Source organism: Paramormyrops kingsleyae, chromosome 8, assembly GCF_048594095.1.
Source record: "Paramormyrops kingsleyae isolate MSU_618 chromosome 8, PKINGS_0.4, whole genome shotgun sequence".
In the NCBI taxonomy this organism is placed as follows: Eukaryota; Metazoa; Chordata; class Actinopteri; order Osteoglossiformes; family Mormyridae; genus Paramormyrops; species Paramormyrops kingsleyae.
In genome coordinates this window covers 22381769-22409626 of record NC_132804.1, presented here as the reverse complement: position 1 = coordinate 22409626, position 27858 = coordinate 22381769, and the positions used below count along the sequence as shown (strand labels likewise).

The 27858-nt window shown below is 47.9% G+C and overlaps 2 protein-coding genes across 5 annotated transcripts in view; one reads left to right on the top strand and one right to left on the bottom strand.

The window, feature by feature from the left end:
* Positions 1-11323, top strand: part of dctn2 (dynactin 2 (p50)) — a 16863-nt gene extending 5540 nt beyond the window's left edge. For both annotated transcript variants that reach the window (XM_023795463.2, XM_023795459.2), the window contains exons 2-14: positions 310-378; positions 5581-5677; positions 5810-5871; positions 7660-7758; positions 8022-8182; positions 8269-8419; positions 8523-8588; positions 8697-8735; positions 8829-8906; positions 9437-9508; positions 10023-10125; positions 10267-10358; positions 10512-11323. In XM_023795463.2, coding sequence (XP_023651231.2) covers positions 310-378; positions 5581-5677; positions 5810-5871; positions 7660-7758; positions 8022-8182; positions 8269-8419; positions 8523-8588; positions 8697-8735; positions 8829-8906; positions 9437-9508; positions 10023-10125; positions 10267-10358; positions 10512-10598 — 1176 coding nt within the window. In that variant the 3' untranslated portion in view covers positions 10599-11323. The remainder of the gene's footprint in view (positions 1-309; positions 379-5580; positions 5678-5809; positions 5872-7659; positions 7759-8021; positions 8183-8268; positions 8420-8522; positions 8589-8696; positions 8736-8828; positions 8907-9436; positions 9509-10022; positions 10126-10266; positions 10359-10511) is intronic.
* On the bottom strand, positions 10717-27858 carry mbd6 (methyl-CpG binding domain protein 6). Of its 3 annotated transcripts, none has more exons than XM_023795446.2 (13): positions 27415-27858; positions 25491-25682; positions 25012-25145; positions 24302-24404; positions 23536-23761; positions 21055-23049; positions 18358-19211; positions 17108-17276; positions 16682-16833; positions 15192-15893; positions 15021-15073; positions 14717-14783; positions 10717-12363 (listed from the first exon to the last, which is right to left on the bottom strand). In XM_023795446.2, the coding sequence occupies exons 3-13, from the start codon at positions 25119-25121 to the stop codon at positions 12304-12306; spliced, it is 4491 nt and encodes a 1496-aa protein (XP_023651214.2). In that variant the 5' UTR covers positions 25122-25145; positions 25491-25682; positions 27415-27858; the 3' UTR covers positions 10717-12303. The 3 variants fall into 3 exon arrangements, with proteins under 3 accessions (XP_023651214.2, XP_023651215.2, XP_023651216.2); XM_023795447.2 differs by having other exon boundaries at positions 23593-23761; XM_023795448.2 differs by lacking the exons at positions 10717-12363; positions 14717-14783; positions 15021-15073 and having other exon boundaries at positions 15889-16485.

Below are 27858 nucleotides of genomic sequence, written 5' to 3'. Positions count from 1 at the left end.
AAACATGGATCTGAAAGTGTTATTTGCATCTTTAGGGATTCTTAGAGATTACCTTGCCCAAAGTCCATCATAAATTGGACTAGGGCTCAGTGCTGTTATGGTTCCTTTTAGTGTTATTTTTCACTTGCGTGATTGTCTCCTCTGAGCGCAAACTTTCTGCATGTGATCGGACTGTTTTGAAGTGTTTTACTTATTGAACTTGGTGTTTAAAATGAACCTAAATGCCCAAGAATGAACTGTTCTGCCAAAATGGAAGTTTTAAATTTTATTTTTGTACTAACCGATAACCCCCCCCCTCCCCTCCCCCAGGCATCTAATGAGCCAGATGTTTATGAGACTAGTGACCTTCCAGAAGATGACCAAGCACAGTTTGAGTCGGTAAGTGAAAGATGACCGTGTTTGTTCATTCCAGGCATCCTAGGCTGAAAGTAAGTGTGCCCTCCCGTGTTGCAATTTCCACATCCTAAACCTTTGGTCCTGAAGATATGCCCAGTAATAGAAATCAGTGGATGGGTTTTGATATCAAACATGGCAAGCGTGTTATTTATTTGATCATCTTTACAGTAAAGTGTTTAGCCATAATGAGCCAAAGATAAAATATATGTAAAACATGTTTGTTTTTTTGTCCTTCAATATATATGGCAGTGATTTATAAAACTCCATCAGTAGTGATGTTTCTTTTCATTATACCATTTGTTTTTTTTTGTTTTTTTTTGTCCTGTTACAATATTTGGAAAAAACCACTCTGAATGATTTTGCCATCTTTTTCCTTAATCATTTAAAACAAAAGAGAGGTTACAGTCAATTTGTAGTGACAGTCCATAATCAATAATAAGAAGAGAATTCCAGCCATAAGCAAAGTAATTTATGCAACCATAAATTCACGTTATTGAGCGGATGCATTGTCCAAAGCGACGGAAGAGCGAGGCAGGCTTACGTCACAGGACGTACTACTGAGAGCCACCACTGGCTACAGATGTGCACAGGCCCAGTGGTGTAATCAACAGGATTCAGACCTGTGCAGGGAGACTCCCTTGGAGTTCTGCTCCAAATGTGTAGTCATATAGTACATGATGATCCACTTGCTGTTTATGCCCATCTTTCAAATGGTGGTAAGTATTTAGGGGGACCTTCGTGGAAATTTTGGGTGTTGCTGACATTTTTGATGAATATTACTGATGATTATAGTCGGGTGACCTCTAAGCTCCATAAATCTATAGTGAAGCTAATGGGACAGATTTTAAACATGGCAAATATGATGACGTTACTTCTTTTGATCGTTTGTGTAACCATATCATATAATGCAGAATGCGAGACATCAGCAAAGTAGGGCCGACTTGGGAGACTATAGAGAGGTTTTAAGTGGTGAATGACCTGACAAAATCATTCGTCCTCTGTTACGGAAAATGAAGATGATTGCAGTAGATGATCACCCATTAATTTAGTCTTAAGCTCAGGTACAGGAACTTTAAATATTGACTAAGGTAGAGATACCAACCGGCCGATGTCTTGTAATTTTTAAACGACCATTGACTGATTTGGTACCGATACATCATGTGTGTTTAGTAAATACAGTGCATCAGCATTGCCTCCAGTTTCCTTTTTAATGGGCTTTGAGGACCCTTTGGGAATGTTTTTGGGAGTGTAGCAGTATTTATATAATGAAGGATTTCTATGTCCTAACCCCAAAATATAATGTGTATTTTTGCTGTGTAAAGCAGTACATGGAACCTACATTTGTACATCTGTGATTTTTTTTTTTTTATTGTACCACTGCATCTGGCTTCTGCCGTCCCTTCAGCCCCTCCCCCTACCCTTTCGGGTCCTTAGAGCAGTAAACTTGTGATCTGGAAAGTGCATTTTAGGACAGCACTGTTTTGCTTGTCTTCTGTACCAGAGTATGAGATGGTACACCAGCCCATTCTTGAGATGTGTAAGCCTCCATTGTCGCTTTTAGTGAAATGTTTGACACAGAGAGTCTTTTTAGTTTTGAAGTTGGGCTGAAGGGTGGGTCTGATTCCTCTCTGCCCTGAGGCTGGTGGGAGTCTGTCCTTGTCTTGTCTGACAGACCGACCACATGGGTTCTAAGTCGGTTGTAGGGTCGAAGTACTGTGTTCTTCCGGAGAGTTGAAGTGGAAGAGGCTACTGCAACTTTCAATGGAAGAGGCTACTGCAACTTCATCAGTCATAACCATTTCTGTTGTCTCTGCCGGGAAAATGTGGTATATGTGGTTAATCTAATAACCCATTGGCACTTGGCTGTTAAAGCGCCTTCACTCCCCACTCCATCTTGGGGGGTAATCACTGGCCCCACCCTGCAATGGGGAGACCTGCTCTATCTCCGCTTCATTGCATTTTGAACATGGCAGTGACTACAAATGAAGGCCTTTGTTTCTAGCATAAATACAGAAGCCCGATTGTGTTTTTCTTCCTCCTTAGGCCTCCGGTACTGTCTTGATTGTGTTTGTTTGCCACAGGGGCTGTTGTTGAAGCATTGTTGGGCTCACTGTCCGTTTACCTTGCGTCCGTGTTCTGAGCAGAGCGGACTAGGGTCGGGATTCATGCGATTTCTGTGTTCATTTGCAATTTGGTTGCTCGTCTCAAATCATAAAACCAAACTGGTACCCCGATTGCCACCACCTCATCCTGATTAATTTCATCCCAAATCAGTGGCTGGTAAAAATGTAGATGGCAAAAGCCTTAGCAGCAGCATGAAATATAAACGTTTTTTTGTCTATAATTGTTTAATACCAGCTAACGTTCCATAAAATTACCAGATTTATAAGCGTTCAAACATATAAATAGTTAAATCTTTGCTGATGTGTGTATTTTCAAGGTGTTGCATAAATATAATTTGCCGCCGTTTTACTATTAGAAAAAAGCATTTCATTTATTGTGAAGGTGAAAATACGATACTATTTTACATGCATTTGAATTAGCATTCACCATTTAACTTCAATTTGTCTCTGTACCAGTATTGATTTTTGATAAGGACTAATCCCTGTTATGGGAGAGATGGGACTTTGAATTCTACAGTGGGTGGATTCATATTCTTTCAAATACTATCTGGTTTTAACCATTACGAACTAACAAAATTATCAGGAAGTAACTATTTAACTATTTCTTTGATTGCCAGCATACAGTCCTTCACACTGAGGGTTCAAAGTCTTGAATCTCCCATCAGTACTAATTCCCCCCTCTGTTTTTAAGGGGCCTGGTCTGAATTGCAATGTATTGTTGAATCAGTGAATCCGTGTCCCCTTTGTAGATCAACACAGCATGGTCCTGGGATGCAGTGTTCGTTGTGTAACTTGTGTTGGACTGACCGGCACTAAACCTAATAGCATTCTCCCCTCCTGTGTCTCACACCCCCAAACCCCACCCTTCACCCTCCACTTGTTTTTGGCTCTGTCCCACCCCCACCCGGGATGCTAGTTTGTGCAAGTAAGAGCTCTTTTTTTGTTCAATGCTACTAAAAAGCGCTTGCATGGGCTGTAATGACACTCAGTCAGGCAGATCTGCCCCATCACCTGGCGATACCTCATCTCTGTGATCCTTAACTTGCAGAAGCCATTCCCTGCTTTCCTGTGCTGGTGCGTTTTTTTTCTCCCTCCTGTTGAATGTGATCTTTGTATGTTTTCTGACATGATGCGGTTACTTCTATCCACTCCCCCCCCCCCCCCTTTCTGATTGAATAATGATTGTGTCATGTAATTAGATGACTAGATAATAGATCCTGATTTTAAAAATACTTCTTTTGCATCTTGCATCATCCGTCCTTCTCATCTAGACTCGTACGATAAAACTTCAAATGTCTGTCCAAGCCCTGCTGAGTGAACACCTGGCAGTGGCGTGTGTGTGTGTGTGTGTGTGTGTGTGTGTGTGTGTGTGTGTGTGTGTGAGAGAGAGAGAGAGAGAGAGTGTGAGCAAGGGAGTGATTTTGAGTGCTTCTAGCAATTCCACTAATGCCCTCTGTCACACCAGCTCTGTGTCATCGGCATCTAACACCACCCTCTGCTGGCCATGCTGCCCCATTGCGGCTAATCTCTTGCTGGCCGTTCAGAATCAGAGCCTCTAAAGACGGCTCCTAAAGCCTCAAAGGAGTATGAAAGAGTATCTGACCAGAGGTGACTTTTATTTTGAGTGGTGTTGGGAACACCGGCTCTTCTGTCTGCTGGCAGCTCCTGTTGTGCATGGCATGTGATAACCATGTTAATCTCTCTTCTCTCTCTCTTTTTTTTTTCTTTCCTCTAATTCTCTTTGGGAACCCAAGGAGCTGGTAAGAGTCTGCCTGGCCCCTCTGTTCCGCTGCTAACAGATCTGTGTTTAATCCCTGCCCACCTTCTGTGTCTCTGTCTGTGTGAAGATGGGCGATGCAGAGAAGGGGTCTTACCCCCTAGCAGTTTTGCACAGCTGTCTGAGGCACATGTGTCTGACATCTAGCCTTCCTGTGGGGGGGGGGGGTGCAGATTCAGCATCTGTGTTGTTTTCACAGTAGTTTACAGAACAAATGTTACTGCTTGGAGTTTAGCTCACAAGCTCTCCTGATTAGAGATCAGCCATGTACAATGACTTGTTCACCCTTTGTGTCTTAACTCCGAAACTTACCTTAATACTTCCTGTATCTGTCTCTTACAGTTTGTCTTTCTTCAAGAGCTGTTCCTCATTCTTACAATCCATTGTTGTTGTTATGCTGTTTGCACTGGTGCATTTATCCAAGTAGAATCCATTTTTTTATTGGATAGTAGATACTAGAGTCATTCAGAATAAGCATCTTATTGGACAGTGGCAAAAAACAGGATTTCCTGGGACGCAATTAGAAACCTTTAGATATTAGCTTGATGTTCTTCGAGTTTGTAGCCAACGGGTGCAATTCAGACAGCTCTGCAGTAGGGGGCAGTATTTGTCTAGCATTTTCCATGAAATGGGATTTATGAGGAAACTTTACAAAATCTTTATTCGCCATTTCAAATCACAAAATTAATCCTGATGATCTTGTACTTAATTGGGTGACTGTGGTGCAGAGTGTTTTTCCAGCCAGAAAGCCCTCAATCATTGCATGTCAGTCGCTGCATGGACAGTGTTTAGGGCTGTGTGTGTGTGTTTGGGGGGGGGGGGGCGGCAGATACATGTCTCTCCATGCATGTACTGTGTCCTTGAAAATGAATATGATTTGTGCATCACTACATATTTAAATATTTATTTGCATGCGTGAGCTCATAGTGGTCACCGGAAAGCTGACATCATCAAATCTGATTGGCCAGCTGTGACACACATCAGTAAATCAGCAAACCAAGCCTGTGCTGCCTTCTGAATCCACCTGGGTCTATTCCATCCCAGAGTTTGTAGCTTTTCCCTTTTATCTTTTAAATTTATTTTTTTTTATTTAAGGAAATCGTTCTGCATGTGCCTCATCTCGTGACTCCATTAATTTCATACGTAGCGTCGCTTTGTGGGAGTGGAATCACCCGCAGTAGCTCTGGAACTCATGATGGGGAGGTTGCGTGTTACGTGTGCATGTGTGTGTGCGTGGCACACTCTGTGCCAGGCCGCCTGAGACCTCTGCCCGCTGTTTTCCAGGAGGAGCTCTGCAGCGACAGCGTGGAACGCATCGTGGTGAACCCCAACGCCGCCTACGATAAGTTCAAGGACAAGCGCGTCGGCACCAGGGGCCTGGGTCAGTCTGTCAGTAATGGCCAATGATTGGGCTTCCCGCATGGACCAGTGATGTCATTCTTCAGTGCGTTGAGCCTCCCCACCTCTGCCCTCGGACGTGCACAAACATTCTTTCTATCTCCCTGTATCGCAGACTTCTCTGACCGCATCAGTAAGACCAGGAGAGTTGGCTACGAATCAGGGGAGTTTGAGATCGTAAGTTACCCTTTACTCGCCTTTTATCGATACTTAAACATTTAAGGCCATGATACGTTCATAATATAAATGACTGCATCGCTTTGTTGGGTGGTGCTTCTGACCACTGACGTTCAGGTAACAATTAGGGGTCCCTGCTGAGAGCCTCCCAGTGAGAATATATGCGGGTTTGCTGTTTAAGCGTCACACACTGGGAGACGCTGCTGAATTCCTCCCATCAGCTGTAGTTCACGCTGACATTTAGGATGAACTTTCCTCATGAAGGCTCTTTCTTGTCCTTTGTAATCTTGGATGTTTCCCGTTCTTCTAACTGACGGGTTCTTCAGCATACCAGCTGTTAATTATACCTTTAATTATCCATTGAAGTTGGAAATGACCTTTATTAATATGGATACTGTTTCATTTTCAGTTCTTTCTTCTACTTTAATCCCCTTATAATTCTACTCTTATTCTCTGAAATTTTCATTTGTACCCTATACCAGTGTTTCCCAGTCCAGTCCTTGGGGACCCACAGTCGGTTCATGTTTTTGCTCCCTGCCAGACAGTCCGCATTTTTGCTCCCTCCCAGCTCCCAGTAGGGTCCCCTAAGACTGGACTGGGAAACACTGCCCTATACTGATTCAGTTTTTCCAACAGTAGTAGATTTGCAAAGAACATCTGCTGAAGTTTAATGGTGCAGTTAATCTGGTTTTCAGGGTTGCATTTAATATTAATATAAAAGTCCTTTAGCATACAAAGTTATGTAAAGCGGTGTGTGGCTCAGCATGTTATGATGCAGTGCCTGTGATCAGCAGGTCATCAGATCAAATCCCAGGGTTGGCACAGTGATTTTACTGTGGCACGCTTGAGTAAGGCCCTTAACCCCTGTTCTCTCCAGAGTCTGTCTATATCTTCTCAATTGAATGTCACTGTGGATAAAAGCATCTGCTAAACAAATAAAATGTAAATGTAATTGACTAGTACATCTAGTATCTCTTTTTTTCTACCATTTGGGTTTTGTTTTCAGTTGTATAGATGTATGTTCAAGATTCATGATGTTTTACTGGCCATGGGCAATGAATGCCTGGGGATGCTTACACGTTCAGCTCCGCCCAGTACAAAGACAACAGGATTAAGATTGTTTAGAAACATAATAAAAAAATTGAAATAAATACAGACATGTAGTGGAACAGTGAAAATGAATAACACTCACACACGCTAAGTGCATTCATTTCTGGCTGTGAATCTGTGTCCTCGGTGTTTCACAGAAAGCCTGCCTAAAAGACTTTCTTCTTTGTCTGACATTGTAAACTTTATTACTTCCCACCCGCTACATGGAATTTTTTCTCTCCTACCGTCTGGAAAACGGTATCGAAGCTTCCGCTCCGCCTCTACCAGGCTGTGCAACGGCTTCATACCACAAGCCATCAGAACTCTGAACACACACTAATATCTGGACTGACTCTCCAAATTCCTCAAAACTGCATATACAAACTACCTCTAAACTGCATATACAAACTACCTCTAAATTGCGACTGCACTTTACTTACTTATGAAGTTTACATCTCTGCACTATTTATTATTTCTGCACTATTTATTTACTGCCTATATGTTACTATATGTTGCACCGGGGTTGTTTCGTCACTCTTTGTACATGTATGAAGCTGCTGATGACAATAAAGTAACCTTGAACGTACACACTATAGAGATACTTGCCTATTTGTTTCCTGAAAAAGGCTTTTTCACTTGCCCTGGTCAGAGGTGAGCTTGTCTTAGGTGTCCACATAAGCCTTTGTCTGTCTCTCCTAGCTGGCTGAGCACTGCGGGCTGAAGGAGACCCCTCAGCAGAAGTACCAGCGCTTGGTGAATGAGATCCAAGACCTGACCCAGGAGGTTGAGGGTATCCAGGTGAATATCTAGAATCCTCCATTGCCGTACCTCGAAATTACATCATTTAAAAAAAAAAAAAAAAAAAAGTATATTCTCATTCTCTGCCCAGAGTATTTAACTTCTGTGATTTAGTTTTGGAGTTTTCAAGTATTTTGTTATTTTCTGGTAATTCATCAGAACATATTGGAGACTCAGCAGTGCACCTTTTAAAATACAGTTCTGATTTGCGGACCGCCCGGTACCGTGTGTCTGACTGACACAGAGCTGCTGCTGTTCTCCAGGCCACTGCCAAGGAGAGCGGCGCAGAGGAGAGGCTAACCCCGGTGCTGCTGGCCCAGCAGGCCGCTCAGCTTAAGCAGCAGCTGGTCTCGGCACACCTGGACTCCCTGCTGGGCCCACACGCCCATATCGACCTGTCCGATCCGGACGGAGCGCTGGCCAGGTCAGTGTCAGCGGCGACCGGCGCCGGGGCGTGTCACGATCCCTCTTCTGACGTGCTGCCTCTCCGTCCCTCATCTCTTCTGACAGACGCCTGCTCATCCAGCTAGAGGCAGCGCGAGGAGGCCGTGGGGGGGCGGGGGTCGACGGCAAGCCTGGGTCAGTCAAGGCCCCCGATGGCGTGGTGCTGTACGAGCTGCATAGCAGGCCGGAGCAGGAGAAGTTTACTGAGTCAGCCAAGGTTACTGCAGCAGAAGATTCTAAAGAAATAAAGTGAAACACTGATAAGCATGTGATGATGCAGGTGAGAGTGTCAGACTTGGTAACTTGGTGTTTTCTCTCAGGTGGCCGAGCTGGAGAAGCGGCTAGCTCAGCTGGAGACGGCCATGGGGACGGGCTCAAACAAACAGGTACTCGACCCCCCCCCGCCAGACACGCCCCCACCCCCCCGCTCACCCGGGCCGAGGTGGAGAGAAGCACCGAGACCAAACTCAAACTGTCCCTCTCTTTGCTCCCAGGGTCCTCTGACTGCTTGGGTACAGGGAGCCAGCATCGTGGTGAGTGTGTTCCTCCTGGGCGCGGGGGTCCGTGGGGTGGCCTTCAGGCTGGCGCTCCACCCTTTGACGTTTGTCTTGTCTCCGTCGGCACAGGACAACCTGGAACTGCTGCAGGCACGCGTGAACGCGCTGGACTCCGCCACACTCGACCAGGTGGAGGCCCGGCTGCAGGTATTGCCGATCTCCTGGGCACGTGGTGGAGGGTTACTGGGCTCATGGGAGTTTTATGTACACACAAATGTTCTGAAAGCAGAATGGAAAAACTATTGGTTCAGAGAGAGAACCGATCAGATTGATGACGTGGGTTCAAGTAACTGGAGGAGGCAGGAACAACCAATCAGATGTCTTGGTCCCGCCTTCTCCAGTTGCTTGGACCCACCTCATCTACAATCTGATTGGTTCAGAGATATCCAATCAGTTCTTTTGTTCTGCCCTCAAAACATTTTTGTGTAAGTAAAACTCCCACAAGCGGTTACTGGTTATATATGGTTGGTGTAGGGGCAGATTTTTAAATGTAGGATGCATAAGTGAGTCGATCCAAATAATTCATACAAAAGGGCTGGTTTTATCATTAGCCAATAACATGTTTTGAAATTGGTGAGTGACAGGGGAGGGGGTACTATTAGCTTCAGTCAGCTGTCAGCTGGGGCCCCGCCCGTGTATACACCCCTGTTATATTTTCCCCCGTGCTCCCCCTCCAGAGTGTCTTGGGCAAGATGAATGAGATCGCCAAGCACAAGGCAGCCATCGAGGACGCTGACACCCAGAACAAGGTGGGCGGATGTGTCCTAAAGCTGATTGTGTGGAGCATAAGCTTGTGTACCAATGCTGTCAGCATTACAGCTGTGTGAAGCGTTCATCCGGCGCAATGCAGGTTATTACCGCGCACAAGGTGTCAAAACCGCGTCTTTGCACCATGAAGGATTCTGTCAAATTATAGACTATTCAAGTGTTTCCTATGAAAAATTAAATGTAGCACTGTATTGTATGGAGACAAGACAGGTGTGCTGCCACTGTTCCCCATTTAATAAGTGTGCTTATTAAAGAATATATTAAAGAATGTTTTTCTTTGTAATTGCATGTTGTTGGCTTTTAATTAAAAGATCTGGGTGTATTAAAGCTGTTAGGAGATTACAACCATTTGTTAAGACCTGTTGTCATTGTGATTCCAGTTGGCTTATTTTTTAAATTAAAGCCATAAATTGCCTGAGATTTAATATTCCTGGGGCGATAAACCTCTCCTTGTTTTTGTTCTGTTAATGCCAACTAATTGCATTTAACTTCCAGGTGTCACAGCTATACGACGTCATCCAGAAGTGGGATGCCATGGCCACCTCGCTCCCCCAGGTGGTGCAGCGGTTGGTGGCTGTGAGGGATCTGCATGAGCAAGGTAGCGTCCCATGCACGGCCCTCTCCATGCCACAGCTGTGTCATCAACATTAGTGTCCGTGGCTCTTTCGTTAGTCGACTTTCCGCCTCCCCCGCAAGTCGCTGAAATGGTGAACGCTGAATCGCTCCTCTGCTCTCTCAGCCATGCAGTTTGGACAGCTGTTGACTCACCTGGACACAACCCAGCAAATGATCAACAACTCTCTGAAGGACAACAGCTCGCTCCTCTCGCAGGTGCGGTGCCCGACCCCCCCCCCCCCCCCCCCCCCCCGCTCCACCTGCCCCCTCCAGCATTTGTCTGTCATTAGTCTCCTGCGCCTGTACTGCCCATGTTGCCGCCATGCATGCTCCTGCCTCGACTTAAACGAGGTCAATGTTGTTTCTCAGGTACAGCAGACTATGAAGGATAACCTGAAGGCCGTGGAGGAGAACTTTGCCACTCTGGACCAGAGAATGAAGAACCTCACCAAATAATCCCCCTTCCTTCCATGAGAAGGAGAAAGAGGTGGAACTTAAATATGAGGCTGTTCCTTCCCCTCTCTCTCTTCCTTTCTCCATCTGCCTTTTTTTATTTTATTTTTTTGCAAAAAAGTCAAATATTTCCAAGACCAAACGCTTCCATGCTGCAGTAGCCCTTCACCTGCCCCACGTGTATCTTCCCTTGTCTGGGTCGTCTCTGGAACTGACCGAAGGCGGGCGCCTGCCCTCTTTGAGACAGATGAATTTCAGGAAATTCATCATGACTTGCAAAACGCGACATTATCCAGACACCTTTTCAAACTATTTATAGATTTGCGTCCTCCCTGCAAGAGGTGAGGTGGTATAGATTTCCTCCGTGTTGGACACTAAATGTTTAGTTGGTTAAATACTGTACTTATAACTCACGGTGAGGAATTATGGCTGCCAGTCTGCACAGCCATGATGCCCATGTGGAGTGGCGCTGGTTTGCCTAGATGAGCACCAGCCTTATTTCCGGCTTGGCTGGCTATCGGGAATAACCTTAAGGGACGTTTGTACATATGCCTGTGTACCTTTTAAAATATGTTCCTGCTCCTTTTTGCTTGTGACTGTCGCTGTATTATGACTGATACTGAAAACCACAGGCTGCGTTAAACTGCTTTTCCGTGGCCTCAAAAAGGTCGTATTGTATGTCGGACTGTGGCGTTGGATACACACCATTAAACATCCTCTAGCGACAACGTGTTTTGATGTCATTTACATATTTTATATGTACATGGAAAAAGCAGCACGAGAATCTTTTGGTAAACATTTTAATCTGTTAAATAAAAAAATTAAGTCCCATATAAAAAAAAAAAAAGCTACAGTTTTTTTTTTTTTTGACTGTACAAAACGAAAGCAAAGGAGAATATGAAAGGGGAAATGGGGAAGGGAGAATGTTCTAAAAAGTACAAAATAAAATACTAAAGCTGTACATATGTACAAAAATCCAATGGTAAAAATTGCATAATCTGCTTAATTATAACTTTTCATTATTTAAATACAATAAGTAACTGGCGCCTGTATTGGTAAGGGGCCGGTGACCAGTTTGAAGACCCACTACAGCTACGAGTCAGTGTTTATTCCTACGTGGGAAATGGAGGCCGCCTACGGCCCGTGGGCAGGTCGTCATAGTTAGTGCCTGTTTTCCTAATTGCCCAGCAAATGGTCTGATAACAGACTTAGAATTAAAAAAAAAAAAAAAAGTTCTGCTGTGTGAGGGAGTGTAGCAGCCAATCCCTTTTGTGTGTGATGGAAGCGACCAATGGCAGCACAGGCCCAGAGGGCACCGGGGGCCTGACGCCTTCACAGCAACAATCTGGTAGTCTGGCGTTTCAAGTCAACTCCTGGAACCCTGATGTAGTTACACATGCGTACAAACACACGCAAGCACGCACACGCTTTCCACAGACATCTCTAATACGCAACTGCTATATAAACATAGAAAAACACACACAGAATTGAAGGGTAGGGCAAATCGCTATTTTTTCTCCCTTTCCACTCCTTCAACCACACCACCTTGTGTTCACTCACACACCATCCCTCCCACTGCAATGTGACCGTCGTTTGCTCGAGGACCAGCCGGTGGCGCTGTGGGGCGGGCAAGCTTGTGGGCATGCTGGGAGCAGACGCCGGCGACCGCGTGGTGGTGCCGGTTTGCCCGGGATTGAGCCCTCCGCTGCTACCTGAAAACCCTTCTCCTCTTGCTCTTCACGGCCCTCTCTGGCTTCGGCTGCAGCGTCTGCAAACACAAGGTCACAACCTTTAGATACCGCTGGATGGCTTCCTTTTTGCGACTAGTCATCTGGAACTCATCCCCGCACTGTGTAACAAGGTGATGAGTTACACCTTGAGTAGGACACGTGTTAGCAGTTCACCTGACATATAGCGTAGGCCTGCAAACTCCACAGGACTTTGATCCTCTGGTGTAGAGCTTCCGAACCCTTTGATGTCCCCAGGCTGGTTTATGTCATATTAAAATTTCACGGAGTGGTACAACGGGCAGCAGGGGGTGCCCCTGATAAAATTTGCCAAGTGGGGGTAGGAGTAGTGTCCAGCACCTTAGAGTTTATAGACTTGTTCATACCTCTATACTGGTATATACAATACAACCCATTAACAACATATTTTTCATGTTTACAGCTAAAGAACTATTTATAATAAATAATGAGATCATCTGTTAGCCTTTCAGATGGTCCATGTCATTGTGATGTTCTGCATACATACAAAGACCCGAAAGCAATCTAGCATCAGCAGTAAACGGATCTTCAAGCTTCTACATCAGTGTAGACCACACTTCAGATACACCTGTATCCAGGTAGCAACACTTCTTGGCAGAGTGCCCTCCAAGGCAAGCCTTGCTCCCGGTGGGATTGTCGGGCAGCGCCACCCAAGCACGTTCTTCCCAAGCCGCACAGTGTGGGACCTTAGACTGCAGCTTGGCTCCTGGGACATGTTTTCTGAGCAGGTTTATGAGGACGTTACTTTCCTGGACAAGTTCTGCAGATTTCACTCGGCATCGATACCTGTCCAATTACCCAGAACTCCCTGACCTGTCGTTAACCATTTCATTCAGCCCTTAAATATTAATAGCAAAATAACTGGCACTCCCAATGTTTTGTGCCTTATACAAAAATTAACTTAATTACAAAATTAATTGCACCATTGTGTCAGCTGAAGAAACACTTGCTGCCTAAGGTCATGTTTAGTCACTTACTGTAACTTTGACTTATGAATGACTGCATACCTTATATAGCTTTCATATACTATTTAGAGATTTTTTTTTGGAATGAGAGGATAATTCACCTGAATTTTTACTTTCACTTGTGAGTTTCCTCTGGACTTTGTAGGAACCAACCTTATAAGTTAATTAGGGATGGGTCGATCCAAATTTTTTCTGTTCGATCTAATTTCGATACACAACTGCTGAAACCGATACAAGGGCTCTTTTTACTTTAATAGTAATCATTAGAGTGCACCGATCCCACTTTTTCCACTGCTGCTATGATCCCGATACCTGAACAGAGGTTATCAGTCAATATGAGCATCTATCTGATGTCAGAGCTCTGTTTTTAAAACTCGTAAATACAAATGGAAAAAAAAAAAATGTATGCCAAAAGAGCTTTGTTAATTAGGCTATTAGAAACATACATAACATACTGTTCCACCTTGTTTGTAGATCTTGTTTTAAGCATTTGAGGCATTTGCAGTTCAATCTTCCAAGAAACTACACGCCAGTGGCAAATGCTTAAAATGCCCCACAATTCTCATCCGACTGGTAACATTGTCACTTGCCCCTCGTGTATCACAAGCTGCAGTGAGTGTGCAAAACAGCCCAAGCTGGTGACTCCCAAATCATACACTGCTTTTCTTTCCCCATATTACTCACGTTGACTCGCACGATTGCATGAACTTCGTTTAGTGAGATTTTCCATTAAACGCTACTCCCAGCTCTCAAAACTGTTTTAACAAAGACTGCAAATCGCTGGGCTACTAGTTGTTCTTAAAAGCGTAAAATATCCCCAGATCATCGCCCTCTTATCCGACGTTCTTATGCTTCACCTACTACGAAGGGTGTGCGCATGACCTCACAGCAGGCGGAAGTCACTGCACTCACACCCAGAGTGGCAGCGTTAGTATTCAGCTTGAATGCTGTAAAAAAAAATACATCTAAAATGGCAAAGAACTGTCGTGCGATTGATTGTACAAATAGATCTAACACGAAATAGGAGTTATCTTTTTACCAAAAACTAGGTATGGATCACTGCCGACACCGATCTGGAACATCAGATCGGCGGCGTGTGGCTCAGTGGGCTACGCCTGTGTGCCTGTAATCAGAAGGTCGCTGGTTCAAACCCAGCCTCAGCACAACTGTGGGTCCTTGAGCAAGGCCCTTAATTCCCAGCTCCCTGGGCGCTGCTACAGGTGGCTGCCCTTCACGGACAACTTACTCTACAAAGAGCAAGTTGAGGGAGGCGTAAAGACAATTTCCCCACGGGGATCAATAACATATTGATTATTATAATAAATCCAGCGGATAATCATGATTATATTTAGCATATTTTATATTCGCGTTTGGTCTAGTTGAGCCTCACCGTGGCCCTCTGCTCCTCTGCGATTCCACTGTCCATGTCCCTTGGATTTCCCAGCATCCTTTGCAGCCTGATAAAAACAGACGAGACTCACGCTCATCACTCTTATACGCACAGCAGAAGTAAAAGGTCACAACCAGCTTCTTAAAGAGGTTTAACCAGAGCTTTGGTACCAATTATTCACAGGACTCAAAGAAAATGAGGCTGAGCCCGAATCGGGCCGAAGCAGCGTTTAAAGGTACATAGTCTAGATGACTGGGATCATTTATTAATTAATGTCTTCCATTGTTCCTGGCGCTTCACTTACGTCTGCTTCCTTTTCCGACCTCTCCGGGCACCTGTTATCTGCACTGCTGGCCCCTGGAGCAGAATGACAAGGAGGATTGTGCAGGGAAACAATAGCAACAAAGGAAAACATACGTCGCATTCGGTATGTCTGAGTGCAGAGCAAAGGAGCCGTGAGCGAGGCCGGACTCACCCTTTCACGTGCCGTGTCCCCGTGCGCCACACCGTCCTGCCCCGCTCCTCCCGCTCCCTCCCGGGGTCCGAGGTACCCCAGAGGCTGTGGCTGCAAGTCCGCCTGCGCATCATCCCCGGGGCCCGAGGGCAGCCCGTTGCTGTACAGGCAGACGGAGGAGCAGTCCGTCTTGGCCTCTTCAGGGAAGGCGGGAGGTAGGGGAGGCTCGCCGAGACCCTCGGCGACACCTTGCTTGCTCGGGGGGGGCGAGGAAGTGCTGTCCTCACTGAGTTTGGGCGTGCCGCGAGCAGGAGACTGGGCGACCTCCATGCTGAGCCGGGACAGGTCAGGGTTGCGCAGAGAGCAGGCTCGTCGTGGACTCAGGGACGGGGGCGAGCTTGGCTGCGGGAGAGTGCCCAGGGGGTCCCCTGGGTATGAAGGCGGACTATGGGTGCCTTCCTCAGCCTGGCATGGAAGCCCTTCGGGACACTTGCCGCTGACCTGGAGGAAAGACGTGTAGATGGTGTCCATGAAGGAGCCGTAGGGGTCCAGCAGGCCCCCTGCTGGGGTCTCCCTCTGCTGCGAAGATTCCAGGGAGTGGCCGGGGCTAGGCACAGGCTCCAACTGATTGGCTGGGACTTCATCTTGAGGGGTGGGGCTAATTGTGTCCTGTATGCTGATTGGCTTTTCCCCTCCCACAGTAAGGGCAGGACCCATATTAAGCTGAAGGAAGAAAAGTAGAACAGGGTTTTATCCAAACAGCTTAAAAATTAGAGAATATAAAAATAGTAGCAACTGCTTAACTACCAATGGTAATATATATATAAAGGCTTTTAAGTCCACATTGGGTGGAAGTACCATGCACTGTCAATCACTGGCTACATGAAACCAATGGAAACCAACAGAGTTTCCTTTGTAAAGTGGGCTAAATCAACACAGGGTAATCTTGCTGTCTGTGGATTTCAAAGTCTACCATCAGTAGCTAAAACAACAGGCACTAGCAAGACACTTTGTAAGTGTGGTCAAATATTGTGGTCTGGGGAAAAAAAATCTATTAATTCCATATAGCTGACGTATATGATCAACAAAATATTACAATCTGATCTGTCTCATATAAGCACAGGCAGAATTAGACATTTGAAAGCAATCAGATGAGGTGGTCTGGGAATCTGGTGAGGATGCCTCCTGGACGGCTCCCTGGGGAGGTGTTTCGTGCATGTCCAGCTGGGAGGAGGCCCCGGGGCAGACCCAGGACATGCTGGACAGATTATATCTCTTGGCTGGCCTGGGAACACCTTGGTATCCCCCTGGGGAGCTGGAGGAGGTGGCTGGTGAGAGGGAGGTCTGGGCATCCCTGCTTAGACTGCTGCCCCCGTGACCCGACCCCAAATATTGGATGGATGGATGGATAAAACAAACTGCAGGCTGAGGGTTCCATCATCATTATCGTTACTGTGACTGTCACCAGCCACAAGCCAGGCTGTAGAGGAGCAGATGGAAGGCTGGCCTACCTGGAGGTTGTTAAGGAGGCAGGCCAGTGGGCTAAGCCCATGTGCTGCCCCCTGGAGGAGGGGCAGCCCAAGTGCAGGTGTTTGCATAGGGGGCAGCAGCAGGGGCCCGGGGCCCAGCAGGCTGTTTAGGCTTCCCAGTGCTGCCAGGTCACCTGCGAACAGAAATTACCCCATAATACATCCATGTAAATAATGTAAATACAGTCAGTCAGCAAAATTTGCATTTTATGCCAATGTAGGTTATGCTCATTTAAGAGGTTTTTGGGGTGGCAACAGAAGCTATTTTTGTTTGGAAAAGCAAAAATATGCTCAAATTAGCATTTACAGTCTAGCACAGACTTAAAACTGCCATTAGGCATTTTTCATTGGCCACATGATCGAATGGCGTCTTTGAATGAACGTGACGTGCCGCTAAGTCCCACTTACCGAGGACTCCGGGGGGCAGAAGGGGGGGAAGGAGCTGTGGGGGCGAGGAGCCGTTCTTCCCGTGTCCTGACACGGGGGCGACGGCATCCACACCGTCCGGAGCGGCTCCGGGTGTCAGTGCCGAGCAGGCCGCCGTAGAGGAGCCCGCGGACGGACTGGAGAGATGTACCTGCACAGGTACACAGAGACCGTCAGCTCCTCCGAGCCTCCGCAACGCAGAGAACAGTCAGGGCGGCTGCTTTACAACTGATATTTATTATTATTCTTTGTCTTGTACAATGTTTCCTAATCCGGTCCTCAGGGACTCAGACATCCCACATTTTTGCTCCCTCCCAGCTCCCAGTGGACTGTCTGGCAGGGAGCTTGGAGGGAGCAAAAACATGAACCGACTGTGGGTCCCCGGGGACCGGACTGGGAAACACTGGTTTAGCAGGTGCTTTAATTCAAGAAAAATACAATGTCTTTCAACAGACATATTTTGAGAGAAAGCAGGATCAGCCAGTCCCGGGAACAATTGGAGGTTAGGGGCCTCACTCAGGGCCCCAGTGGCTAAATAACTCTGCTGACGCTGAGAAGTGAACATGCAACCTTCTAATCTCAGGCACAGGGTCCTAACCAAAGCCATAATACTGTCCATCCATCCATCCATCCATCCGTCAGTCCTTCATAATTGATCCGATTCCGGGTCACAATAACTCTGTAGCCTATCCCAGGAGCCAGAAGGCGAAACGCAGTGGAGGACACACCTCAGACGGGATGCCAGTCCACCACAGAGCACACACTCACATCCTATGGGTAACCTACAAAGTCCACATAGAGACACGGATTTGGAGGCAGGACTCGAACCCCCAACCCCGCTTATATGAAGCTACAGCGATACCCGGAGCCATCCTGCCACCTCAGGCCTGAGCCTGTAATATTGCCAGAATCTCTGATGGCTCTTGAGCAAGACCTTTACCACCCCCCCCCCTCAAAAGGCTCCAGATAAATGGCTGACCCAGCACTCAGACCCCTGCATATGTTTGAAAGGAGAGCATGATGAGATATGCAAACAGAACCATGGAATGTACCTCAACAAATGGCAAATAGAGCATCATTTCATCTTGAAGCAGAAATACTAATGATTAAGGAAGAAGATCAACCAGTTACTTCTGCTAACAGAGGTGACCACATATTAGATTCCATGTATACTTAGACTAGGCAGTAGAAGTCTATAGAAAAAGTCAACAGGAAGCAATCTACAGGCCCACCTGAGAATGAGGCTGCTGGGGACTTGGGGATGAGTTCTGGGGGGGCGGTGGGGGATCGGTGGGACCCAGGGCAGCAGCCAGCAGGGCAGTGTTCAGGGAGAGCAAGGCTGGTGGTGGGAGGGGGGCGGGCACAAGTAGTGACTGGAGGGCCTGGAGAGCACCCTCTGCTGGGGGGGATGCGCCCTGCAGGGCCTCCTGGAGCCCCGGCCCAGAGAGCAGGGCGTCCAGGAGGGTTGGAGTCTTCTCTAGGGTAAGGTTGTCCTGGAGCGGAGGGAACGGCTGCTGTTGCTGCTGCTGCTGTAGGAGGAGATCCAGGTTGAGCTGGCCCAGACCAGCCAGGGGCAACATGGCCGCCACCTGCTGCTGACTGAGCAGCAATGAGGCCATGAGCAGAGCCTGCAGCCCTGGCTTCTCACCCACATCCCCCGTCTGGCCTGGGGAGGGCGAGGCAGCCGGAGGGGGGGGCGGGTTCAAAAGACTCAGGAGGTTCACGGGCAAGTCTCCTTGAGCGCCCGGTATGGAAGGCAGAAGGTTTAGCTGGGAGGCGGGGCCGAGCTGGCCGTGCTGCTGCTGGGACGGGGTGTGGGGCTGCTGGGCACCCATCCACAGGCCGATGGGTGGGGTGCTCAGGAAAGGCGGGCCCAGCAGGGAGGGCAGCCCGGTGTTCGCCGAGAGGAGCTGCAGGAGCTGGTCCTGATTCATGAAGGGAAAGGTGTCGGCCAGCTGCAGGGGGCCGGTGGGGTCCCCTGCCGCGCCGGGGGGAGTCGGCGTCCCCACAGGACCCGGACCGGGGCTGCAGGCAGGCAGCAGCCGAGCATTCGAGGCTTCCTGAGACTCCAGTGGGACGAGGGAGGCTGCGGGAGACAGACGAGAGCACGGGGTTTACTAAACCATCCGGCAGCTCATAAAACCAGCTTAATGTTTTACCGTGTAAACATACGGGCAGTGTGAGGGCCTGGTTTCTATGGAGCTGTATAACTAGAACACTATTCCCCTGAACCCAAACAAGACCCCGGGGACTAATTCTGCAGCACGTTTCAGGGAATGTGTTCTCAAATTCCTCAGACACTTTTTTGTGATATTAATAACATATACAACAAAAAAGCATACTAGTACTAAACACTGTGAAAACTAAATATGCGGAAGACCTACCCAGACGGCAAGCACTGCTCAGCCGCAACGTGTGATTCCATATTTTAAAAGCCGTCACGTTTTTCAAATCCCAAAACAGTGAAATGTCACTGAAACTGGCAGAAAAACTTGACTGGTTTAGAATGTATCAGACCTTAGAAGTCGATTAGTCCTCTTCCTACATATAGAGGCTAAAAGAGACTCTCCCCCCCTCCGGGCTTCATAGGTAATCTTTAATCTGGACTGAACCTCCAAAGAGTGCAGCCTCATACGGAGTACTGCTTTAAGTACGGCAAAAGTGATTTTGATTTTCTTTAGCTATCTTACGAGCATAAATATTACAAACAAGGGGAGACATTCTACCTGCCTTGCTCATTTAAATATCATCCGAGTGATATTCAAATTTTGTGAATCATAGGACTGCATATCTACTATATTAATAGGAATCAAATAAATGAAATACCTTACCTACAATAATAGTAATAAAATAATTACATTGATGATTATGACGATGATAATACTATTACTACCACTAATAATAATAATAATAATAATAATAATATTATTAATTGTTATTATATTATTATTAATAATATTTTATTTTTATTATAGCATTGCTCTGAGCTTAATGGGTTTTCAGCAACTTTCCACTTATGGCCCCATGTCCTTAAATCTAGACATTGACTTTGTCTATTCTTATCTACTTCCACACAACACAGCCATTACTTAAGACTGAGGAGATTCGGCCCTTCAGACCTGCCCTTGTATGGCCAACTTCTGGAAACGGTCCCTGCTCTCATAGTTCTATACTGGACTCGCTCTCGCACCCAAATATCCCCCCCCTGTGCAAAACGGACTGAAGCTGTGCAGAGCGTTCAAAGGTGAGACCCTGCTGGAGCCTCCATAGGGCACCTGACACCCACATCTATCTTTCTTGACACCTCCCACAGAGTAGTCCGACGTCAATGCAATTTTCAAGATTTTTCTCAAATGCAGTTGCTGTTATATCCATGCCCTCCATACCATGATACTGGCAAACAGCAAATCAATTGCCTCGTACAAATCTTTGCTACGTTTCAGCTTCCAGGTGTCGGTTTACTTCTGAAGTGTCGCTTGGCAACCACTCGAGATACTGTCTGCCATGCCACCCAAATGAGTGCTATTTTCAAATTTACCAAATTCCTTTAACGTGCCAGAATGTCTCAGTTATGCAGATTACGGCATTGTAATAGACTATTTTACTGACCCCAGGACAGAGCCCTGAGGTACACCACACTGAGCCAGGTGGAGGCTACACAACTTCAAATGATACATTACTCTGATTTCAATGAGTCATCCAAGTACAAACCCACATATTTTTTTTCATACCTGGGAAGAGAGGTGTGGTCAGTCTAACAGACATGCTCATTACAGCTGTACTCATACGTTACTGTCCGTGGTATAAAAACACTTTTACTTTTATCAATCAACAGGACCATTCTGCAAATGCATCTTACTAAAAGGTGTTCAGCATTCTCGAGCTTGCAGACGAATGAATCAGAACAGGTTGTGTAATGTGAGACCAACCTCCAGTGCAGTCAGCCTGGCTCTGGGTGGACGTGCCATTGGTTTCAATAGAACCACTTTCCCCCTCCTTCAGCCCAGAGTTCTTCTCCTCCAAGGTCATGGATGGCAGCACCGGAGAAGGGGGCAGCTGGCCCAGGACGCTGAGAACATGGGCACCAAAATCTTGAGACAGAGATACAAGCGCAGGGTTTGGGCCGGTCCGGAGGCCACCGTCCATCTCTTGGGCTACGGCGACCAGGGGGAAGGGTTGCTGGGAGGAGGACGATGGGGCTGTTTCCTCCGCTGAAGGTGCAAGACTTTGGGTTTGCTGGTGAGCAGCTTGCATTTGGGGTACAACAGGACCCTGGTATTGTACTGGCTGGACAAGGGCAGTGCTGGGGGAAGAGGAGAGGCTGTGCTCCTGCTTGGGGACCGGAACAGTCAGGCCCAGGCTGGGAACCACTTGGGAGTTCTGGATGCTCAGCAGGTGTAGGAGGGCCGAGAGAGGTTGGGCTGGGGGCTGGGAGGGCAGGGCACCCACTTTTCTGTCTTCCGGCAAGTCTGGCTGCTTGGGCAGGATGTGCGAGTTGGCTAAGGAGCGAGGGGGCTGCAGGAGGTGCCGAGCATCTGGGTGGGAGGGGAGCAGAACTGGAGCAGGGGAAGGCGGGGATGAGGCAAGGAGTGTGGCAGAGTCCACCGGTGCCCTCAGGCCCCTCAGCTGAGACTCCTTGAGCATGCTGAGCACCGTGGGTGAGCGCCGTTGGCGTCTCCGCCGTGTCGCCTTGTCCAGGAGAGCGATGGAGAGCGCACGAGGTGCACGGGACACGGAGGGGTGGGGCACAAGGAGAGCGGCTGCGGGGGGCTGGACAGCTGGGCGGACAGTGCCGTGTAAAGTGCTGACCAGTGCCTTGGGCTGCTGGGTCTCCAAGCCAGCACCTGTGGATGAGGCGGGGCCACCAAGGCTGGCAGTGCTGGCTGAGGTCTGGCTCAGACTCCTCTGACTGGCCATCTGAGCCTTGGCCGCAGCGGACAGGAGGTTGCTGGCTGGGAAGGAGGTGGAATGCTGCTGGTGCTTCTGTTGGTTGAGGAGTTGACCCAGCGGGAGGCCAAGGAGCCCCACCATGCCGGCACTGGCAGCTGGTGGCCCACCCTTCCTGTCAGAGGCAAACTGGGGTGTTGTGAGAGGCGAGGGGTTCTGAAAGTTGCTTTGGTTGGTTTGCGTATGGGGGGTCTGGGCAACTGGGGGGGCACTAACTTTTCCACAGTCCTTAATCTGCTGCAGCCTGCCCTCGAGCCGGCTTTTGGGACTGATGGGGGGGAAGGCTTTGGGAGACCCCCCAAGCGTAGTTAAGGGCAGCTTGCCCCCTGGCAGATAAGTGGTCGTCACCATCCCAGAGGCTCCACCCTCGGACAGAGAGGAGGATGAGGTCGAGGAGTGGCGGGACCGCTGCTGCGGAGACGAACGGTCCAGGCTCCCAGAAGGAGAGGGGCAGCATGAAAATGGGGAGGGTGAGCCGTCGTGGGCCCCTGAGGGGCCGCCTTGACTGGCCCTTATTGCAGGGGAGGGGGAAGACCGAGATACATCCAGGGGATGGACGCTGGTGTGAGCGCCAGGGCTGCAGGAACCAGGGGCATCCAGGGCACAGGCTGTCCTCTGGGCCTGCACTGGATTCTGGGAAGGGTGGAGGTACTTTGGAGGGGCCCCATATCCTGGGAATGGGGGACACCCAGGTGATACAGGAGGCAGCTTCCGGGAAAGCGACGCCAGCTCGGGTGAAAGTTGCACTCGAGAGCCTGAGTGAGGGAGGACTAAGGAGCCGTTGTAAGGGAAAAGGACAGAAGGGAGCTGGGTCGAGCTGGAGATGTTCCCTGGTGGACCAGGACCGGCACCATCACTGGGCTTGCGCTGAGTGGACAGGCAAGGCCGAGGGGAGTAAGTGCAGTGGCCCCCATCCTCAAGGCCCCCTGAGGACCCTGCTCTTGGGTCCCTGACGTCCATGGTGCCAGAACTACCCCCTGTGAGAAAGAGACAGAGGACAAAGCCCTCAATTGGCAAATAAACAGACCCTGTCCACCTCGGTGCTCAACAGGGGCAACCACCACATGCAAAACAGAAACAGTGGTGTCAGAAACAACGCGGGCAGTAAGAATAGATCTGTGGAGGAAACGAGGACCGCATGCAACAGGCACCTGGGTCCAGCAGCCAGGAACTAGACCTAAAAATCATCTATCATCCTCAGACCTCTTTTCTATAACTTATGCCTCTACACTGTCTCCGTTCTGTCAACCAGGCTTTGAAATGCTATATATCCATCCTGTCTTCATTCAGCCTACCCAGTCAATAAAAACTGTTACATGCAAATCATTAACATTACACATGAGATATATGAACATAAAAATCTTTAGTTAAACAGCTCGCTTTATCATGGAGCACACAGAACAAGCGGCGAGGAAGTTTGCCCAGTTCCCCGAGTCCGGCTGTAAATCTGAGCGGCAACACACCTGACAGCAGGCACCGATCCATACCATGCACAAGCGATGCGCGGGGGCCAGCCATACCTGCGCCGCAGGTGGAGGGGAGCATTGGAGGGACTTGCATGCTGCGGCAGAGTGCCGCCATGGCAACCACTTTCCTCCGGTGGTTGCACAGCTTGGTCATGTCCTCTTCGGCCTTCCCGGGCTGCTGGCAGCGCTGCCGAACCACTGCCTCCGGGTCGAAGTTAAACACCTGCGAGAAAAGGGGGACCGGTGGGTGGGTCATAGTGGGGTCAAGAGGTCAACACACGTGCAATATCCAGCATAGTAGCTAGATCAAATCCCACGGTCTGCAGTTAGCATGTCTGGCCATTGCCCCAAGATCCCTGTGCACAAATTCCCACACGTAAAACCAACTGGCTGTCTCCCTCCAGGTAAGTCTGGACCCCTAGAAGGCAGACAGAGATGAGTAGAATACAACAGCATTCTATTAATCCCCTATTAATCCCAGTGGGAAAATTCTCTTTTCCTCTACCCCACCTTGCTCTCCATGAGACACACATGCTGCTGAGAGCAAGCTTGCGGGGGGGGGGGGGGGGGGGTCACTGCACAGGGTCAGCCAGAGTGCAGTGCCCCTTAAGCTGGGGGTTGAGAGCCTTCCTCAAGAACCGATGGTCATGTGACTAAGCTGCCGAGGCCGGGGGTCAAAGCGGCGACCTTCCAATCACAGGCACAGAGGCTTAGCCCGCTGAGCCACTCACCACAAGACGCAAAGTGCAGGAGTCGCCCTCACCTTGTGCAAGACGAGCGGACACTCCAGCCCACACTTACAGGTGCTGTCTGTCAACAAATACAGTTTCACTTCCTCCAGTGAAGACAGGACCATGCCGCTGGGGCTAGAAGGGAGGTGCAGAGAGAGCCGGGAGAAAAAATAAAGAAGCAATAAGATTAATAATAATAATAATAATGATAATAATAGAGGAAGTAAGGATCATGCACTGATTACAGCGCATTGCTGCACCCACCCAGGGATGAGAACCTGAGTGCAGCCATGTGGCGAGTGACACCTCAGCACCACACAAGCCCAAAAGGACCAGTGTGAGTTTTTTCCAGTGGCTGGAGTGTCAATCCTGCCACCAACCCCCAAGTTTTCCCTATAAGTTGGAGGATGTGCATGCAGGGCTGGGTGTAGATTAACGTCATACTCAGGACGAAGCAATTGCAGGTTAAGGGCCTTGCTCAAGGGCCCAATGGCGTAGGATCATCCCTAGCATTCACGGGATTCGAACCAGCAACCCTTCGATTGCTAACACAGATCCCTAGCCTCAGAGCCACCACTCCACCCACATATTATTATTATTAATTTATATTATTATTATTATTATTATTATTATTAACAGTCACAGAAGTAAACAGGATGAATCTTGTAGAAGTAGGAGCATGCATGCAACTTATAGTCCAGCCCTCAATAATTAAGTAATTAAATAATTAAGGTGTGTTTACCTGATATAGGTCACCGACCCCCCCTCCACTCTCCGCTGCCAGCCGACAGGAACCTGCACCGCCAAAGCAGGCACGTCATCCTTGGCATCACACTCACTGCCTCCCGTCATTTTCTCTCCTCAGGCTTCCAGAACCTTCTCACGGAATAAGCGGGGGGGGGGGGGGGGGCAGGTAGAGGGTAGATTAAAAAGTAACCAGATGTGGAAATGAGGATGGAGAAAGACGGTTCCCTCCCCCACCTGCCACTCTTTAGATTAAGTGATGAAAGAGATTCAATATGAAAAAAGGACAGTAAGAAAACTCAGACTCTCACGACTACAGTTTAACTTTTTCCATTTAAAACTTCTGGCCAACAGGAAAATCCGTACCCGTTTTAATCTCACACACTCCGTGGGACCCCAGGCCAATGTGCACATGGCAATAAACGCGACAGAAAAGCAAAGATTCCTCTTGGCAACCTGAAGGGGCACCGATCCTACCTTTTCATCTTCACAAAACCTCGACTGGAGCCGTCCATGGAATCCACCCTTCAAAGCACATGGTTTCCGACAGACGAGACTCAGCGGGACCCCGGGGCAGGCCAGGACCCAGGACAAGCTGACGGCACCCCCCTCAGACCTGAAACCGGTACCGCCGTCCGCGATCGCCACCCCCACCTCGGCGTCACAAAGCTGCAACACAGAAGAAGGTTGGTTTAAACCAAAAGCACGTCCACAGGATTCACTCTGTGCCAGCGGCTGTGAGGTGACAGCAAGCCAGAGGACTGGCATGGGACAATTTCCCTCTTCATCTTTTTTTTTTTTTTAGGACCAGCAGTCCAAACAGGTCTGTAAATAGCCAAGTGTGAACTCTGCTTACACCGGAGGGCAAACACAGAGGGAGACGCAGGGGAACGAGGAAGATCCTGAGGTGTGAAAACCGGCTAAGGGTCTCCTGCGTTTGAAGTCTTGACAGTTGCTTTCCCCCCCCCCAGATCCACGACAGAAGTGACCAGGAGAGGGGGAAAGGGGGTAAAAACAGGCACAGAAAGGGGGAGGTGGCAAAACCGACTAATCAAAGCCAGAAAAACAAGAAGAGACAGCAGCAAAGACAGTGGAGGGTGATAAAGATAAAAGAACCAGAAGTTACACTCGTACAGAAATGGAGCAGAGCGAGGCGATGCTCCAAGAAGGACCCGCTCCGAGTGGGACCATAAACTGGGAACTGACAGGACCAGTGATACAGCAAACACACAAAAACATAAAAAAAAATAAAAATAAAATTAAAAATCCATCCAGAAGTGACAACAGCTGAAATAAACAGACGTGTGACTGTACTCAGACCTGCATACAAGCACTTAAAGCCTGAGGTTGGTTTGATGTTATGCATCTCAAACACACTCACATATACAACACACCAAGTACTCAATAGCTGGACAGGAGGGATCACAAGTAACTGAGGCAAAGGAACATGGTGGAGGAGAGGTGAAAGTTCTTTTGCAGAGCTCTGGTGCCAAAAGGCACGTTTTGGAAATTCAGGCATCATCAAGGCGAACCTACAAAAATGGTTACCTGACCTAGTCACTATGCTCACATAAACATAACTCACTGCCAACTTCATGGAATGAACAGTGTAATAAGGAAAACTAGTATAGTACTCGTTAAAAACCACCATTATGCTAACCCATGACATAAAATACACTATATTAAAGCGGCCATTTAAAAAAATAATTAAAAAAAACTATTAGTCAGCTTAAATGTATAGCAACAAGCATACTAATCTGTCATATTTCACTATTGTAACATTAAGTTTAAACACAATTATAGGTGGCTTCATAATATATGACAGCAATGGCCACCAACAAAATAATCGTAATGTTATAATATATAAAGAAATAAAAGTCTTAATACAATTAGGTGCAAATTCAGAATTAAAATGACAAGTAGAAATTTTTACCGATTGAGTAAAACAGCTTGCCTTTTATCCAGACCCTAAACACGTATTAAAGATAAAGTGCGGTGTTTAGCGAAATCGGTCGTTATTTATAGCTAATGCAAACAGATGGCGAGTGCGCTCCTTTCTACTCTGTCAAAACGCCCATTTTGCTTGCTGGGTGTAGAATTGAGTATAAATTTGACACATGCACCTTATTTCGCCAGCAAACATACGCACCATTGCTCCTTTAGTGAATCATAGTGGACAGGTCCCAAATGCAATGACTCTGTCGGGGGTAGAAGTGATGGTGACAAACAAACATGCAACTAAGTACCAACAGCTGCATGTGGCAAAACATCTGAAATAACTGTTTTAAAAAATACTGCGTCCCGGCTGGCCACACACGCACACACTCTCACACTCACGGATACACACACAGCTAGCCGGCTAGCCTGCTAACTACCCAGCTAAATATAGGCAGCAACGTACCTCTGTTTACGAAGTTTCCTGCTTCTTCCCTGCGATGCAGACAGAGATAGCCGACGGGTTATTTGACACTTTTGCGATTGTTATTTGCTAGACGTAGATGTTTTCCTTTCTTGCTTTTCTTTTCTTCTCCTCCCTCCTCCTCTCTCTTATCTCCGTCTACTAGTCCTCTTAAAAAACAAAGGGCAATAACGCAGGGGTTTTTTATTGCGCCCGTTGCATTGTCGCAAATGACTTTAAATTCGGGAAGGTCCCCACAGTCCACAAGCAAGAGACGACCGCCTTCGTGCAACCGCGCTGCTGCTGCCTCGAAAGCGTTTTGGCCGCACAGGGATGTGTTCTGTACGGATTTTTTGACTCTCTGGTGCGCCTTTTAGACCATTCCCGTTTCCAAGTTCCCTATTTTTTCCTTTGGATTCCGTGCCAAAAAAATCATGGAGTTTCCCC